The sequence below is a fragment of the Phodopus roborovskii genome, unplaced genomic scaffold (assembly GCF_943737965.1).
Source record: "Phodopus roborovskii unplaced genomic scaffold, PHOROB, whole genome shotgun sequence".
Classification (NCBI taxonomy): domain Eukaryota; kingdom Metazoa; phylum Chordata; class Mammalia; order Rodentia; family Cricetidae; genus Phodopus; species Phodopus roborovskii.
The window spans coordinates 428,946-446,479 of record NW_026125970.1 but is presented as its reverse complement, the minus strand read 5'-3'; the positions used below and the strand labels follow the sequence as shown (position 1 = coordinate 446,479).

At 39.8% G+C, this 17,534-nt stretch overlaps 1 protein-coding gene across 2 annotated transcripts; it reads right to left on the bottom strand.

The window, feature by feature from the left end:
* Positions 1-2,415: 2,415 nt before the first annotated feature.
* On the bottom strand, positions 2,416-16,585 carry Piga (phosphatidylinositol glycan anchor biosynthesis class A). 2 transcript variants are annotated; one of them, XM_051179215.1, is made up of 7 exons: positions 15,833-16,003; positions 14,819-14,964; positions 12,594-13,373; positions 8,256-8,388; positions 7,241-7,373; positions 6,904-7,110; positions 2,416-3,408 (listed from the first exon to the last, which is right to left on the bottom strand). In XM_051179215.1, exons 3-7 carry the CDS (start codon positions 13,309-13,311, stop codon positions 3,142-3,144), a joined length of 1,458 nt encoding a protein of 485 aa, XP_051035172.1. In that variant the 5' UTR covers positions 13,312-13,373; positions 14,819-14,964; positions 15,833-16,003; the 3' UTR covers positions 2,416-3,141. The 2 variants fall into 2 exon arrangements, with proteins under 2 accessions (XP_051035172.1, XP_051035173.1); XM_051179216.1 differs by lacking the exons at positions 14,819-14,964; positions 15,833-16,003 and adding an exon at positions 16,521-16,585.
* Positions 16,586-17,534: the final 949 nt, after the last annotated feature.

The following is a 17,534-nucleotide window of genomic DNA, read 5'->3' as shown; positions in this document are numbered from 1 at the left end:
GGAAGGATGCCATTTTGTTGAGTGGTGTAGCCACTGATATGTTGCCTGTGTGCCAATAAATAATCTCCTACACACACTCTTACAAACAAATCTCATTGAACTCAGAAAAAAGAGGAGGAAGACTTAGCAAGGAGGCTTTCAATGGGGAAGGAGGGGAAATGAGAGGGTAATCAGGAGGGGCATGAAAAGAACCAAAATCCATTATATAGATGTATGAAAGTCAAATAAAAATACCATTTTAAAAATTCTCCTAAATTCCATTTGTCAAAGAATCCATGACATAATAAAATAGTCTATTCTCCTTTTGTAAGTGGATGTTTGTGGAATGACACTAGACACTGCCAACCTCTACAGATACATGCACACAAGTATGCAATTGCATCCATCCACCCCACCCAATCCAGCCACAGTATAATCTCATTTTAGATCAAGCAACCTGGGAGCTGGAAAGCTGGCTAAATGGTTAAGAGGACTGGCTACTCTTGCAGAGAACCTGAGTTCAGTTCCCAGAACCCATACAGAGCTTATAACCATCTAAGACTCCAGTTCCAGGAGATCAAACACCCTCTTCTGACCTCCCTGAACACTATGCATATATGCAAGTGTTGCACAGACATACATGTAGACAAAACAGCCATACCCACAAAATTTTAGAATTAAAGAAAAAACGTTGTAAGAAGATCAAACCACCTTCTTTTGTGAGACAAATCTGAACATGAATAAAAATAATTGCTTATTCCTAACCTAAAGAGTGGGAAATGATAAGCTCGGTAAACAAAGTAAAAAAATCAAATATCTCTTAAAACAGCTGGCAACATACAAAGTATAATTACGTAGTTTACACACACAATAGTGTGTGGATGTATTCATGTGCCTTCTGTGATAGTAGTGAAAAACAAGGGCTTATTGGAATCAGGAAACAAAGGTACAATTGAACTTGCTATTTCAAGAATACAAAAGAGCATATATTCTAGGAATAAAAGATGACAGAGTGGTGCATCAGACAAAGGATACTTCCTGTTTTACTAATAGACCAAGCAACACATTAGATCTACTCAGAGGAGGAGGGGGTGTCCCACAAATCAGTAACATCCTGTCCACAAAATAAGACAAACTGAGGATACTACTAAAACATCATTCTCGTCTTTATTATTGGACATGAGCATGTTTTAACAGACCGGCTTTATGTGTGGGACTGTAGCATCAAAAGAATGCAGTGCCTTTTTGGCAAATTCCTCATCCATGTTAATTTTGTTTTTAAATAATTATGAGTAGCAGGGTGAAATACTGTTTCCACATGTGACCAGTGCAACAATTACAGTTATAATTAAGGTATCCAGGAAGCCTGAAACTCATTTCTGTCAAACAAATAAGTTTATTTTCACTTATTCAAAATAGAGAAATATAATTTTAATTCATAAATTACACATTTACACACAAGAGCAAATTAATTCTCAATTCCATTTTTATCTTAAATAAAGAACAATCGAAGCATTCAATAACAATTTTGGCAAAAACTAGAAGCAAACATATAAGAAAAATGGTAGTATAAAATAAATAAAGCCAAGTGTTCCACATATCTGTTTACCAGAATATTGGCACTGTGTGCTATCTGTACGCCTGTCTCCATGCATAAAATTTCAAAGACTGAACAGCTGGGACCAGGTCATTTTTCCCCACTAAAAGAAGCCCTAACTTTTTATTTTAAAAATTACTCTCTAGAATTTCTGTTTTCATATAAACAAAACATACATATATTTCTTTAAATCAGTGGCAATCAGTTATTAGGCATATTAAGATACTCTTTAAAAAGTCTTACAAATGTCATCATTAAAAAATTCAGTACAGAATTACAATACTGATAAAATTGAACACCCACAAGTGCCTTGCTGCTTGTTTCGGTCCTTTTCCCACAAAAACCCATGCAAAAGAGTTCAGTGGATTAATAATACATATCACACGTAATTTGGGATTAAAGAACCCATGGCTCTGGATGATCAAGACTTCCACCCACAAAGAGGCTGTGTGCTCTGACACCTTTCAGACTTGATACTCTACAAACCATTCTGGAGGAAAACCTTTCCATACACTGGCAATACTTATCAGAAATCAGCTAGGCCATAGGAATGAGGAGGGACTTCCACACAGAAGACAGGATAGCAGCTGGTTTTGAGATGGCACACCTTTTCTGTTCTACTCAGAAACAACAAAGGTGTTTACCAGGACTAAACTGGGCGCTACAAAAGCAGAGGGCTGGCCTGCACTAGTTATCAACAGTGGTATCGGTCCATAGAACTTAAAAAGCAACATTTCTACACACAGACACACACAGAGACAGACACAGAGATAGACAGACAGACAGAGAGAGAGAGAGAGAGAGAGAGAGAGGGAGGGAGGGAGGGAGGGAGAGGGAAAAGGGCTCTTTCTAGGAGAATGCATAAAACAGGTTCAGAGAGGTACTTGGAGTATGCCAGTGATGATTTTCTGACATTCAGTAGCTTGAGCATTTTGGCATGTTTGCTGTTTTACCGCTTCTTGTTCACTAGTCCTTAGTCTCAGCAAGCATCTAGTTCAACTTTCATACACAGCAGGTGCAAACATGCTGGCAATCAACAGTCTTGCTCAAGAAATCAGTTTAGATGTAATGCTTGAGTGGACCCAGTAAGTATCCAGAACATGACTTCAATGTCCAATGAAGGATACATGCATTTGACTTAAAACAGTTCACTAACTGTTGTACCTCCCTAAAGAAAGCTTGTAAACATCTGGTAAATGTGAATTAATGGTATTATGTTAAAAACTGGCCAAAACAGATCCAGAAACATTTGGCCTTTCAGCACCCAAGGCTCCCAAAATATAATGTTAAAACATCTCTGCTAGAGGGATCTCAGTAATCTGAAAAATGTCATACCTGAGTGGCTAAACCATTCTCCCCCAAATTTTTAAGAAGTGCAAAGAGTTTCCACACTCAGGAATTGCATAAGTGTTTATCTTTCTTCAAGAAACAAAAGTAGTGAATGATATAGAGGTAGCATAATTTACTAAACCAACTCTGAAACCCCAAAACAAAAGAAAAAGGTAATTTTCAAATGCTAACAGGAGTACTGCAAGTGTCTAGGACTTGTGGACTTGGGCTTACTTCTACCTGCTTTTGGATACCTTGGCATTCTCATCACTTTTCTTATCATGGGGATATTGACGAGTCCAGGCTCCCCTTGGCCCAGTAGCATCTACTGCAACATCAATGATAGAGTCTGGAGTCATCCATTGCAGGAAAAGGAGGAAGAGATAGCTGATCACTGCCAACAAAGCAAAAATGTAGCCTGTCACTGGGCCACAATGAGAGATAAGCCTGTTCAATCTCTTGTGCATTGGCAACACAGTTTCCTTCGACACACGCTCGTATACCTGCAAGAGAGAAGGTGACACTGAGCACTTGAGCCACCATATGCCTGCTACAAAGGGTGATGACCCATGATCTGTACTGACAAGGAGCATCTGGCAAATGTGTTAAGAGAATCACCCATGTTTGTTGTCATTTAGTATTGTGCTTACCACTGACTTAATTCTGGGCTAAACAGTGAGTGACACAGAGAACAGGTGACAGTCATCTGACTACTGGAATACCCAAGTACTATAGGGTCTTCGGCAGGCACACTGTTGAAACGAGCCAATGCCTTGAGTGAAGAAAGCTCTTACTAATGCCTAGCAGAGGGCACACACAGACGACTGCAGACGGATGGAGACACTACAGAGATACGGCTTCTATGTAGCAAGTAAAGCAGGAAGAAGACAGAGTAGATGCTGAGTGGCAGAGTAGGAAAAAACAATGGTAAGGAAAACAAAAAGGGCTGTGCTAAGAACTGGGTATTGATGCCTGGCTTTGTAAGCCACTGCTGATCCTACATCCTGAAAATACTAGACATGTAAACTTGTCTCCTTGGGAATTGGGGAAAGTCACAATGGACAAGGCAGCTCTACTGAAGGTGGGTAGCCTTAGAAAGACATGATGCACGTTCATCTAGCTCCTCTACCCTGCAGACAATTTAAGTAAAAAAAAAAAAATTAATCAGAATGATGTTGAGAGACCAAGGCTGAGGGATTGCAACAGATAGGCAGGCAGGCAGGCAGAAAGACAAAGACATAAAGTTCTAACTTTTTCTTTGGAGACAGGGTTTTATGTAACCCAGGCAGGTCTCAAACTCATTAGGTAGATGAGGAAATGCTCATTTTGTTACTACTTCCAGAATGCTGGATTACAGGTGTATACCACCATGCCCAACTTGCGAATTTACTTTTCCACCAACATTCTAAGTAACCCAGTCAAATTAAAAAGAGTTGAAAAGGATCAAAATGCCTGTGCCATAAAAGGTAAAAGAACTTGTTCACCTTCACTTGAGGACAATTAATTTATTATCTTAAGTAATAAATAGTTTACAATTATAAAGAGAACATAAATGTTATAAATGAGGATTTACTTTTTTTTCTGTCTGGCTTTTTGAGACAGGGTAGCACAGAACTAGTCTAGATCTCACTGTATCACCCAGGACAGCTTGAAGCATTGTTATTCTCCTACCTCAGACTTCCAAGTGTAAATTACCATGCCTGAATGGATTTTCCCCTTTCCTTATATTTTACTTTTTTTCTGTTGTTTTTGCAAATGTGTACTATAAATATCAGAGGGTATGAAAGAAAAATGTATTTTCTACAGGAAATAAAATATTACGCTTCTCTTCAAAATTAATAAAGACCAGATTTGACTGTGGAAAAAAAAAGAAGAAAAGAGTTCCTGTCTCCATATATTCTCTCTGCCCAGCCATCTCAATTCCTGTCTGTCTGTACAGGCCTCCAGACCTCTATGGTTAACTAGTGGCTAGCTCCACCCTCTGATCTTCAAGCAAGCTTTATTTGTTAGAGTATAAACAAGATATCAATATACATCTCAAGACTGAATTCTTCAGTCTCAGAGCAAATGTGGTATCATTGTTTATCCCGAATCTGCTGTGTAAATGTAGATCCATATAATAACAAAGGGAGACAAATCTGTACAGGAATCAAATGTGTGTAGGGAGGAATTTTCCTCAAAACTAATGCAGGCAGCTGCCTCTGTCTTCTGGGGTGTAGGGCTGACTGTGTGACTGGACTGCTTTGAATTAATCAACCTGTAGAATGTTATCTATAACAAGCAAATTAGAGCTTACAAACATGCTGTTAAAACTCAAGCTAGACCATCAGCTTGTCTTTTAAGAGACAGACTGTCTCTGGTATGGTTCAAGAGCTGAGGTTGTGTGCTATTAATAAAATGCACACCGCATTTCAAAAAAAAGAAAAAAAAAGAAAAAGAACACATGTTTTACTATTACATCAAAGCAAAACTACAAGAAAAATATAAAATGCTAATGAGCACTTTTAACACAGGCAGATAAATTGCCATCACAACTCTTTCTTGAGTTGCTCACTGACAACAGCTCAGACTTTGGAGGTTTGTATGATGACAAAAATCAAATCACAATTTACAGCGGTATGATTCCAAATCAGGGTGGAGTCCAAGATCACCCAAAAAACCTGTCTGGCCAAATATTCCTGCCAACCATAATCCAAACTGAGTATCTGTTCCACAAAGGGCAAGTAAGAATTTAAGGAGTGGTTGGGGAGGTAAAGGGACAGAAGAATGGAGAACGTAGTATGAAGTGGCTAACTACGCAATTGTGACAGGCATCCCCACAGGCAACTGGTACTCAGTCCAACTTCCTAATTTGATATACTTCTTCAGTCAGTTATGTATGTTTCCAATACCTCTTATGTCAATGAGTCAATGAAGCATATAGCATATGTTCATTTTTAGAGATAAGAGATCAAATGAGTGAAACCTTGTATCTCAAACCAAGAAATATTCTCCAGGCTAGAAAACCACTGCTCCACTGTATTAACACCAAAAGCATAAAACCCCAGTATAAACCATGACCCTCTGTGCTCCAATCAGCTGGTTTTCTGGTACAACACTTATTTGTTTGCTTTTTTTTTTTTTTTCCTTTTCTTTTTTTCAAGACAGAGTTTCTCTGTGTAGCCTTGGCTTTCCTGGATCTGTAGATCCGGCTGGCCTCAAACTCAGAGAAATCTACCTGCCTCTGCCTCCCGTGCACTGACACTAAAGACATACACTGCCATTGCCCAGCTGGTGCTGGAGTTTTACATACTAAGAAGGGTAAGTTGTTTTCTTCAGCTTGGCATGTGGTAACATGAGGAATGAGGCAGAAGTAGACAGGGGAGACCTAACAGATGAGACTAAGCAGAATACATATGACAGCATTTTCACAATCACCCTCTCTAAGAGGATGTCATCCCTATAAGTGTCTCCTTGGAAAGTCCCTGTGGCTGCTTTCTTACTGCTGACTGTGTGTTCTTAATTTCAAATATATTTTGAATTCTAATATAGTGTCAATTAACCTATAGTTATGACAATTCTTTCTGGCAGAGTGTAAGTCATCAGGAAAAGCGCGACCTGAGTTCTGGGAAGTATTCTAAACATTCATGATATAGAACAGGCACTGCAAACACCTACCCATTTGCTAACAGGTCCTATTGGCTGCAGCATGACAAATAGTCCCAACATAGTGATTTTACTTCTCTTTTTGCTTCTGACTGCTGCAACTTCTAGAAACTTTTGTGACTTCTTCAGAAAGAGTTGAATGAAACTAGAATGTGTTGTTACTATTTTCAGAGTCCAGGGCAGTGATTTATGTAGAAAACTGCCAAGCATATGCACCAAACCTGAAGTATAAATAATTATTCCTTTTCAATTGGAAGGGCTCATACCCTTAAAAACCAAAACTCAAAAGGCAAGCCTATATGCCAGAGAAGCAAAAAATCAAGGAATTCAATTTTTCTCAACAAGGAACATACTTTTTCAGTTCTCTCTGCGACATTCCTCCAGGTGTAGAAAGACTTCACTACATTGTGGATATTTTCTGGAGCTGGCAATGTCCCCGACTTCACTTGGAAAATAGCTTTTTCCAGGCCTTCACACAAAGATTTGACTGATGGCTCACATAATATAATAAGATTTTCTGGAAGGACTTCAGGAATCCCACCGACCTTTGTGCTGACCACCTTAAAAAGACCAGAGACAGCACATGATTCAATGTAATTTCTCAGGAAAAGCATAAGACCAAGCTTAAAAAAAAATTGGCATGTTCTACAAATACAGAATCCCACAAGAGAAGCCCTTAAAGTGTTTTACCTGCAGACCACAACTGGCGGCTTCCACGATTGCCATGCAGAATGCTTCAGTGAGGGAGGTGTTAAGAAAAATGTGTCCTTGAACTAAGACATTTCTAACATCCTTGTGTTCTAAAGCGCCCAAAAGTTGCACCCTAATTTTTGCAGTGAAAAGGAGAGAAAGGTATATATATATTTATTTAAAAAAAAAAAGAAGTCATGCCACAAAATAAATTTAATCCCTAAGCCAAGTCTCTTATTTGTATTACTCTTACTAGTACTAATGTTTCCTATCTCAGAAGATTAGATATGGTCAAACCCTAATATAATCGAAACACCTTTAGAAACCTGTTGTGTTACAGCTCATACAATGCAGTTTCATCTTCCCAAACTAGTTTGTGTTTAATGAATATTAAGTTTTTGTTTTTTCAAAACAAGGTCTTACTATGTAGTTCTGGCTGTCCACAAACTCACTATGTAGAGCAGGCTGGTCTCAAACTCAGAGATCCACCTGCCTCTGCCTCTCCCTCCCAAGTGCTGGTAATAAAGGCATGAGCCACTATGCCTAGTTAAAGAAAAATATAATAAAATAACCATAATTAAATGTTACAAGTGTCATTTCTATGTGGGAAAATAACCTTTTAAAAATCATCACTTTACATATACACAGACTGTATGTTAAAGAAACTATGGAGCAAAAGATCTGTCTGAACCTGCATGCATACAGCAATTTACATGATTAGATCATGACACTTAAATCATAACATGAGTGAAACCATTTCCAACCAAAGTTCTCCTGCAACCCCCATGCCTCTCATCAAGCCTCTAACTTCTGCCCCCAAATCAATGTTCAGCTAACCAACAAACATTTGTATCCAGTAAGCTTTCTTATTTGATATAAATTCACAAAAAATGCCTTATATTTGTATGCCCCTTATAAATAGAAGCAGGATCACACCTAAGTTGGGCATATGGTCAAAAGCAAACATAAATAACTGCCATTTTCATACCCACAATGCCTTGCAAGCCATTAATACCTGTCATGTAGTTGATATCTTTCCCGTACTTCTTCCAAAATAATTCTCTTTGGTCCCTCTCCTCCAATTAGGAAATTTAATTCTTGATATTTCTGACAGAGTTCAGGTATTATACCACTAAGCAAATCAGTCCCTGAAATTATAAAGTTGAATATTGGAAATATTAATATTTACCATTTAAAAAACACAGAGTCCCTGAGAATCCACTTATTTTAAATATCAACTATAGCTAGCTTCTTTGCAGTAGATAAATCAAGTCTCTTTTCCCAGAAAGGGGGAATCATTTACCAACTGCCATTAGTTCCCAAGTGTTACAACACTTGAAGATACAGGTTCTGACATGCATTGCTAGTGCCACATACTCAAATCATGAGCAATCCAGTTTCAATGTTGTATCCTTTAAGCCATTCACTTGTTCATACTGCCTACTTCAAAAAACGGTGTGTCATAGCTAAAGCTTATTAGCTTTCTCCATAGCACAAAGCTGACCAGAAATCTAGGTCTCACTCCAGTTCTTAACATTGTAAAAAACAGCCCACTCTCTCCTCATGGCCTAATAAATGCAAATACATACATATCTAAAGTCCAAAGTCTCCAGCTATAAAAGTCAACAGGTCTATGAGTCTACTTCCTGTAGCCAGAAAGGGCAAAGCAATAATCTTAGCTCGTGCCTTCACTTTGTTCAGACTGCAGTTTATACAGAGAATTTCAGAATGAACACCAGTGAATGAAGATGGCAAGGCCTTGGCTGTAAGATCATTATAGTCCATAAACCTAAAGCTACATCTCCCTCTTATTTTTTAAAAAAGAAAAAGCTTTCACATAATATGTAAGCATAATCTCAGGAGACATAAAGCAATAGAGGAAGTCACAGCCTACTGGTATGAACAGTAGCTAGCTAAAGCCACAGCAAATCTGACAGTATTTGGGAACTTAGCTCATCAACAATTACAAACCATACATTCAAAAGTAAACATGAAATAACCTACTGAGCTGAGTTTACTCAATTAAAATATGCACACACATAAATTGACATATGCACACAAACTGCATGTTTTCCACCAATCTTCCTCAAAATAGGCAATATCAATTATAAAGCATGATGGGAAAATATAGGTTCATGTGGATTTTCTTTTCTTTTTTGTATAGATTACAAACCCACACCTTCTGTCATATGGCATGAATTAACTGAATAATGATGAATTCCTATAGATTCTCCTTCAGTGTCTTCTTAATCCAGCTAAAAGGAGCAATCAGATGCTGGGTGTGGTTTGTCATTGCCTATCAACACTACCCTAGCAAACACTCAGGCACTGTACAGCTTCTCTCTGCACTCTCAGAATGACTGTCCCGATCCTCTGAAGTAACCATTGGCTACTGTGAGGTTCTGAAGTTGCCTATGTCTCTGTAAGCTGCTCAGAATTCAGCCACTTTGTGCAATCACTAATGGATTTTCAAAATGATTATATACACCAAAAAAATCAATTCAGTTGTAGGTTTCCTGAATGGTGAAGGCTTCCCATTAGCTATCTTTGTTTCGAGTCTATACACATTAACTGGATTGCTGGACAGCCAGGAAATGGCTTAGTACCACTTTACCACTTAACACTTAGCTTCCTACACTTTATCTATTTCCCTCCTTTAAAAGAAAATATTAAGTGTCCATTCTTCACACATAAAAAAAAGATGGAGCAACCATCACAGTTGCTGACAATGGCTACGTTTACTGAACTTACTATATTCACACTCTACTTCCAATGTACTGGGTCATTTAACCCTGACAAGAACCTTATTCAGAAAGAGGCCAGTCAACACCACCAATGCTTTATTATGGTACTCTAGGAATAAAGCAGGTTTTCCCCTCCTTGCTATTAAAAAAAAACAAAAAAACAAAAACCAATAAGCTTATTCTGTCTAGATTCTAAGAAGCCTCTAACACAAAACACAGCCAAGAAAAACACTATCAGTTTATACATTCACATACACAACCCCCCCATTCAAATTGACTTGGAATGTTCAGATCTGTTCCAGAATAACAATGGTAGGGGCAGAGATGGAGACCTTGACTCAAGAGCTGAACTCATCTGTGACCTGTTACTTACTGTGTAACCTTAGGCGAGTTACTTACCCTCTCTGAGAACTGTTTCCTTGTCTGTTACATGCAGGTAACACCTACCCTATAGTTGTTGGGGCAAGTGGGGTCTGTATCATGCACAGGCTTTATCAACTGCAGAATACAAATTTTAAGTTGGCATTACCACTACAGCAAGCAGCTGGAGGTGCCTGCACACATAGAGAACAGGGGAAAACTCTGAGTAGATGGAAAAGAAGGCTCAGAAGCCAGCATTTTCTCCACCAAAGCTGGACAAGGAGAACGTGGTTTTAACTGCTTAATCTAAATCTACTTCAATGGGCCTTAGAAATCTGGTCCACTGAACATCCTTCAAGGAAACTACAGCATTAGGAAGGAATGGACTATAATATAACTACTTACATTTGAGCTATAGACATGGCCATTGCTCCTCATGGTACATTTTGCAGGGTAACTGGCCTATGAAGAAGGTTCAGTATATATCTGCTGAGTTACTTAATGGAAAACAGGAAAAGCCATACTTTGACTCCATTGTAGCCAGTTCTAATGGTTAAAATACTACTACACTTATGATATAAAACAGCACATTTAACCTTTGTATGAACAGTTGTGCAGATCGTCTACCACACATGCCATCACGTTTTCTCATCTATCTCATCAAGGTAAGCTATTTGATTAAAAAATAAGTTGGGCACATTTCTGAAGTTATAATAAATACAACACCAGTATTCCAGCAATGGTGCAGAATACAGAATTCCATTCGCATCATCTTGATGACAAAGTAAGACATGATTTCTTTATCCCAGAAAATGTAATGAGTTCAAGGTTTCTAACCAACCTCCACTAACAGGGGTTGTTCAAAATTACAATCATCATCTATACTGACCACCAACAACTCCCAAATATACTACTACATGACAGGGTATAGCCTATTGGCATTTCTTCATAAATTCATCTTCTGCCTAGTCTCCTCATGACTGGACCGAATAATTTAATTAAGTATCACATAAGCTGACAAGTTTCTACAAAAGCTAAATAGTTTGAAAGAACCAATGAATAAATGTCTGGGAAAAAAAGCCCTTAACAGATGAGGAGTGACCTAAACTGGAGAGTAAAACTGAAAACAAATTTAAAATCCAGCACATTGTTTCAAACATTTTAGTCCTCCTCCTTTAAAGGAAACCCAGAGTGGGCAACGGTATATTCTGTGAAGGCAACTGTCTAAGATGGTACAGCCAGAATCTGTGAGCTGATCCTCAAGTTCTATAGCTATAAACCAAGCTCCCTACAATTTAGCATGTGTGTGAATGCTTTACATTTCAATAGTTAAGGGGTGCATGCAGTATCTATTACTGATTCCCCATAAACTTTCAATGATATTTCTGTCTATTGGACAGCTTTTCAAATAGGAGGCCATTTCTGTGTTAAAAAGCAGGTTGTATCAACTGTGCAATAAACACAAAAGCTATGTGGGGACCATTAGTGCCCCAGAAATGCGAAAAACAGAAACAAGAACAAAATACTCCTGAGGGATAACGGAGGTGGATTATAACCTCAGCAAAGATCTTCATGAGTTGTCTCTGAACCGTCACAAAGTTCCTATTGTGCCATAAACAAATAAAAACTGACACAGAGCTATTAAATGACCCATCTTTGATCAGCAATGAGCCAGGTTCTGAGCCTGGGCCACCTACTCCTTTCTGCATCACTTGAATGCTGATTAGCAATGCCTTGCAGATGACCAGATAAAACCAGCAAGTCACAGGACAGCCATGTGCCCAAAAGACCTACTGATTTTGAACAACATGTACAGATGTACAAAGACAAGACATTACCAACAAAAATAGTCTTTAGGGCATCTCTGAATACCTGCAATTAAGAAACCATTACTTCTGCAATCAAAAAGAAAAGGGCACACAGTGAGCACATGCTGTTCTGACTACCTGTGCAAGGCTACTGAACTTTTACAAAGATCTAACTGATTAGAGAACATCAGACAGATGCTTTTGTTGTTGTTCAGTAACCATTATAACATAAAAAGTTGGGCAGCATTCACAGCCACTCTATACATTTCTCTTCTTAGATGTATAAACTTGATATCCAAATTTCCCTTGCAATAGTTACAAGTCATTATAAAGCCACCGCACAAAATGAAAAGGCAAGCAATCATTACATACAAGTATTGAACAGTTTTCAACAAGGAATAAAAAAAGGTGTCAATGCAAATAGAACTACTATTTCATTACCTTTTCGGTAAACAAGTCTGCTGACAACAACAACCGTTATTAAACTATCATGCCTCCTAAATGGTTCTGGAGTGAAGTCAGTAGGGTCTACAGCGTTAGGAATGACGGACACTATTTCAGGATTCAACGCTGCTCTTAGTACAGTGTTTTCCTTACTAGTGTAAGAGACACAAATGATGTGGTTTGTGTCACAGAGAGACACAGTTAGAAGCTTGTTTGTAAGCACCGAGCTGACATCAGCAAATCCAAAAAGGGAATGGTCCGTGAAGACTGTCTGAAGCCCCATTGTCTTGGCGTGGAAGAGAGCATCATGGGCCATGGCAGAAAAAGAACTGTGGGAATGGATTATGGTAACTCTCTCCCGAACAAATATGTACCTGAGCAATGGCAGACTGTGAAAGAGAGTTGTGGCTGTAGATTGGTTGTACATGACTCTGAGAGGCAAATAATAAACTTTGAGGCCATTGGTGAGATAACGGATGCCCTTTCGATTTCCATAAGCATGGGTGACAACTATGACCTTGTGCCCCCTCTCGATGAGGCACTGAGAGAGCTGGTAAATGTGGCTTTCCACACCTCCCATGTTTGGGTAGAAAAAGTCAGACACCATGCATATACTGTGGGTGCAGGTCCTATTTGTGGAAAGACTTCGAGGGCTAAACTCAGAGGGCGTCACTGAGGGAGGCTGGCCATGCCCACCTCTTCTTCTACTGGCCATGCTGTGGTGGTTCAGGCATCAGTTCTCAGAGCAAGGCAGTTAAGAAATGTGTCTTCCATCACCTGAAAGAAAAAGACAGGACATCAGCTCAAAGACACATCCCACTTCATATTCCAAATCCTGTAGAAATAGTTTTAATGCTAAGGCATTTTTTAAAAAAGCTTTCCCCCTACACTTATTCATTTGACAACATTTACTTGCTTAGCATGGTGATGCTAGATTCTGCAATGTGTTAATTGAGCTAGGAAACTGGTACATTTTAAACATTAGGCCATAGTACACAATACTTTGCCATAGGAACAGACCAACTCTTTCCAATAATTAAATACACACCCATATATTTACCCTCTCCTCATCACTTTATCAGTTTCTACTTATTAAGTCACTATATATCTAACACTACCCAGACTCGAGAGTTATCTATATGCTACTAGTCTAGTTGACACACCTAAACAAGGTGTCAATTCTATAGTACAAATGCAAAGTCTAAAGCTTAAACAAGTTAGAAGAAACACAATGCAGCAGGCTATTTCATTAGTGATCTTCTCTACCCACAGTTTTTAAAATCCAAGTTTTATCTATGTGGCTCACACTGGCCTAAACTCATAATATTCCCAGCCTCTACCTCCTGAGGGCTGGAATGACAGGCATGTGCCACTGCACCCTAGAATCTCCCTTGCATTTGGACTATGAAAGCCACAGGACCTGGAAGAAGTGACCCACAAATCTTTGACTTCGCCCATAAAAGTTCTGATGGCTTTCACTTCTGTAGTTAATACATAAGTCATGCAACTACTGGGCTAGGACATGGGGGAAGCCAGGTGTGCTGGTGAACAACTTTTAGCCCCACACTCAGGACACAGAGGCAAGCGGACCTTGGGTGAGTTCAAGGCTAACCGGGTCTACGGAGTGAATTCCAGAATAGCCAGGGCTAGACAGAGAAACTCTGCCAAAAAAAAAAAAAAAAGGACAGACATGGGAGAGCCAATGAAAAGTGCTTACAAAGTGCATAAAGAGAGTGTGACCCAGCCATCTCTACATCCTTACTGTGCCCAATCTCTAGGCAGACTATTAGCTAAATGCAGCCTTACACATCACCTCAGAAAAGATTCATAAAAGTAGTTAAGTCTAGTAGCAGATTCCAGAATTATGAAAAGTAGCAAAAAGCCTATTGTTTTCTAGCCTATCTTTTGTTCTGGTTTGTGAAGCAGAAAAAGGATCTAAAACAGGCTAGGTTCCAAACCTACTTATTCTGGCACACTATTTTTATAAACACAATTTTACAGGAACGTGGCTTGCTTATTCATTCATGTGAATGGCTACTTCTATGCTACAACAGCAGAGCTTTGAAAGAGATCATATGACCCATAGAGCCACACAGCCTAAAATATTTACCATCTGGATCTTCACAGAAAATGTGCTGATTGGCACTACACAGCTTGGCTAGTGATCTAGTTCATTCCATAAAGTTTTGCTGGGTAGCTTTGTGGTTTCCACTAAAATATACCTGGAGCTAGAACTTCTGTAGAGCACCCTCTTCAGGTGTTACGTGGAACTCATGATTTGGTCAATCCAGTTTCTCCTTCTTTATTCAAGCATGCTGATACTCAAACTGCTCCTTTCTCTTTTCTGAACCTCTTTTCAGCGCAGACTCTAAAAAGAAACAGAACTGGGCATGGGCTATATGTGTGGGCTCTTTCCTACATCTACAGTAGGAAATGTTACATCTACATTAGGAAATGTTTCTTGTTTTTGTTTTGATGGTTTTTGAGACAGTATTTCTCTATGTATCTCTGGCTGTCCTGGAATTCGATCTCTAGACTAGGCTGGCCTTTAACTCACAGAGATCTGCCTGCCTCTCCCTCCCAAGTGCTGGAATTAAAGATGTGTACCACCACCACCTGGCAGAAATGTTTCTTTTAGGAGTCTCCTAAAGCCATGCTGATATGAAATGTTCATTCAATATTCAGTTATATTGATTCTTACACGTTTAATGCTAGAGCCTTGGAGATCTGGCAAAAATCCTCCTTAGCTAAGATCTACAAGGCTGCAAGAAGTCAACGGAGAATTACTATCCTAAACGCTGTTTCACATCTCACCTGCAAACCATATGTGTCAATCAATTTTCTCCAACAAATTCATCTACACTTAAAATATTCTCAGAAATACAAAGTGGGGGAGGTAGGGGAGGATCATGGACTTGGAAGGCAGAGGTTTAAGGGTTCTAGGGCAGATAAGACTGGGCTACATACATGGGTGGACCTTGACACATAAGCTGGAAAAAGAAAAGGGAGAAGATCGACTTTGCAAGCAATAAATAAAATATCAAGAAAGCAAGAAAACATCAAATTTGCAGAAAGAAAGGAAAGCTTCAAGTTAACACTTTTAAGTGGCTAATGCTGTTCTACTGTGCTGTGTCATCTAAACCTGAACGTTTAGTCCTAGTCAGTTTTAAGAAATGAATGACAAGAAAGACAGAAATAATGAACCAGATGAAATTATCTCAAAGTCTATCACTGACCTCCAATGTTCTGTTACTAATCTGCCTGCCAGCAGGTTATCATCCTAAAATCTTTATTGCGTAAAAGCTTGACATACTGCATACTCGCTGAATCTTGGATTCTATAGGTTAAAAGAGGCTCAAAATCCAGTGAATTCATAGAACTTAGGCTGTACGATCTGGTGAATTCTCTCTCGAGCGTTACAGGTTAAGCAATCTGCCCAAACAAAAAATGGCAAAGTCAAAAAGACCTCAAAATTCTCGATCACAGCTAGGGAGCTCCCTTATTGGTAGAAGCTCCAGCGGAGCCTTAGAGAGTGATCGGATCGTGCTGAGGAATCAAACCAACCCTACTTTAATCCAGTGTGCAAACGCATGACTACCTGAGAAGCAGTTGGTTCACTAGCGCCAAAGAAAGGGTCATCCGCCACCCCTCCGGGATCAAGCAAGGTCTGGCCAAACCCAATAGGAGTCAAAAAACATCCTGAGGTTCCAGTTCTTCGCTCTATTAAACTCAGCCTACGAACCGGCACCGGCTCTCAATGAACCCTCAGCCCCATTAAACTCCGGAGACCCTCAGATCCGACTTCCGGGCGTCAGGCTGGGTGGGCTTCATCCCCTCCACAGCCTGCCACGCTACTTCAAGAACTGCACAAGTCCCTCCGAAAGAGACAGAATGTTGGAAAGGACAGCCAAGACGAGCACTTACCCTCGAGTCCCATGGCCGCCACTGTCCGGACCTCCCGCGGCTGTAAGAGGAATCCCTCCCCACTGCTCCAAAGCACCAATCACAAGCGTCCGCGACCCGTGTGCCGCGCCCCCTTGACAGCCAATCACACAGAGGTTCTGAATACACGTGGAAGAGAGACGCCCAGTCATTCCCAACTCTTCAGCGCCGGATAGTAGCGTCAGCGAGCGACTGAGCACGTCTCCTAAGAGCTGCGGAAGGTCCCGGGCGTACGTACCCTAGTTGCCTAGTTACGGCGTCTCTTTTCAGGAAGCCTGCTCTTTCCCCGCCTCCTTCCGGTTAGAGAGACTTGCGGGTGAAAGGCTCTGGCAAGTCAGGGTCAGGAGTTTTATGATCGGCACCACAGCCGCCTGAACCACGCTGGTTCTTATCACACAGATACCAAAAACCCCGCACCAAGTCAAAACTAAATTATGAACTTTTAATTTAAGATCTACATTTCTATGAATGCCCCAAAGACTGAGGACGTTCCTTTTAAAAGTTCAGATTTTGGATTTTGTCTTACAACTCTACAGTCCAGGTGTGTGTGTGTGGCGGGGTGAAATGCTTTCACTCAAATTGTTGCAGTCCTCAGCCAAAAGTGTCTTGAGGTCTGGAGCCAGATCATGCTATAGTGGTACTTGCCCAAGAAGACAATCTATGTGATTGTCATAATGGTCACCTACTCTTTACAATTGGAACTTGCAGTTCCCCGGCACTGCCATTCTGTCACTTCTGATGAAATTCTTTTCTGAGCAACATCACCATGAGTGGCATCCCTTTGAAACCTGTGCTAAGGCTATTTTCTAAGGCTATTTTCTAAATAAGGCTATTTTCTAAAAGTCAAAATAAAGTTGTAGCAAAATTGAGTTAAATCTGCGGGTGATTTTAATTATAGTATTCTGCCTAAATGACCTCAAAGCAAGCTTTTAGAGCAGCAGTTCTCATCCTGTGGGTCCTGACTCCTTTGGGGTCAAACAACCCTTTTACAGGGGT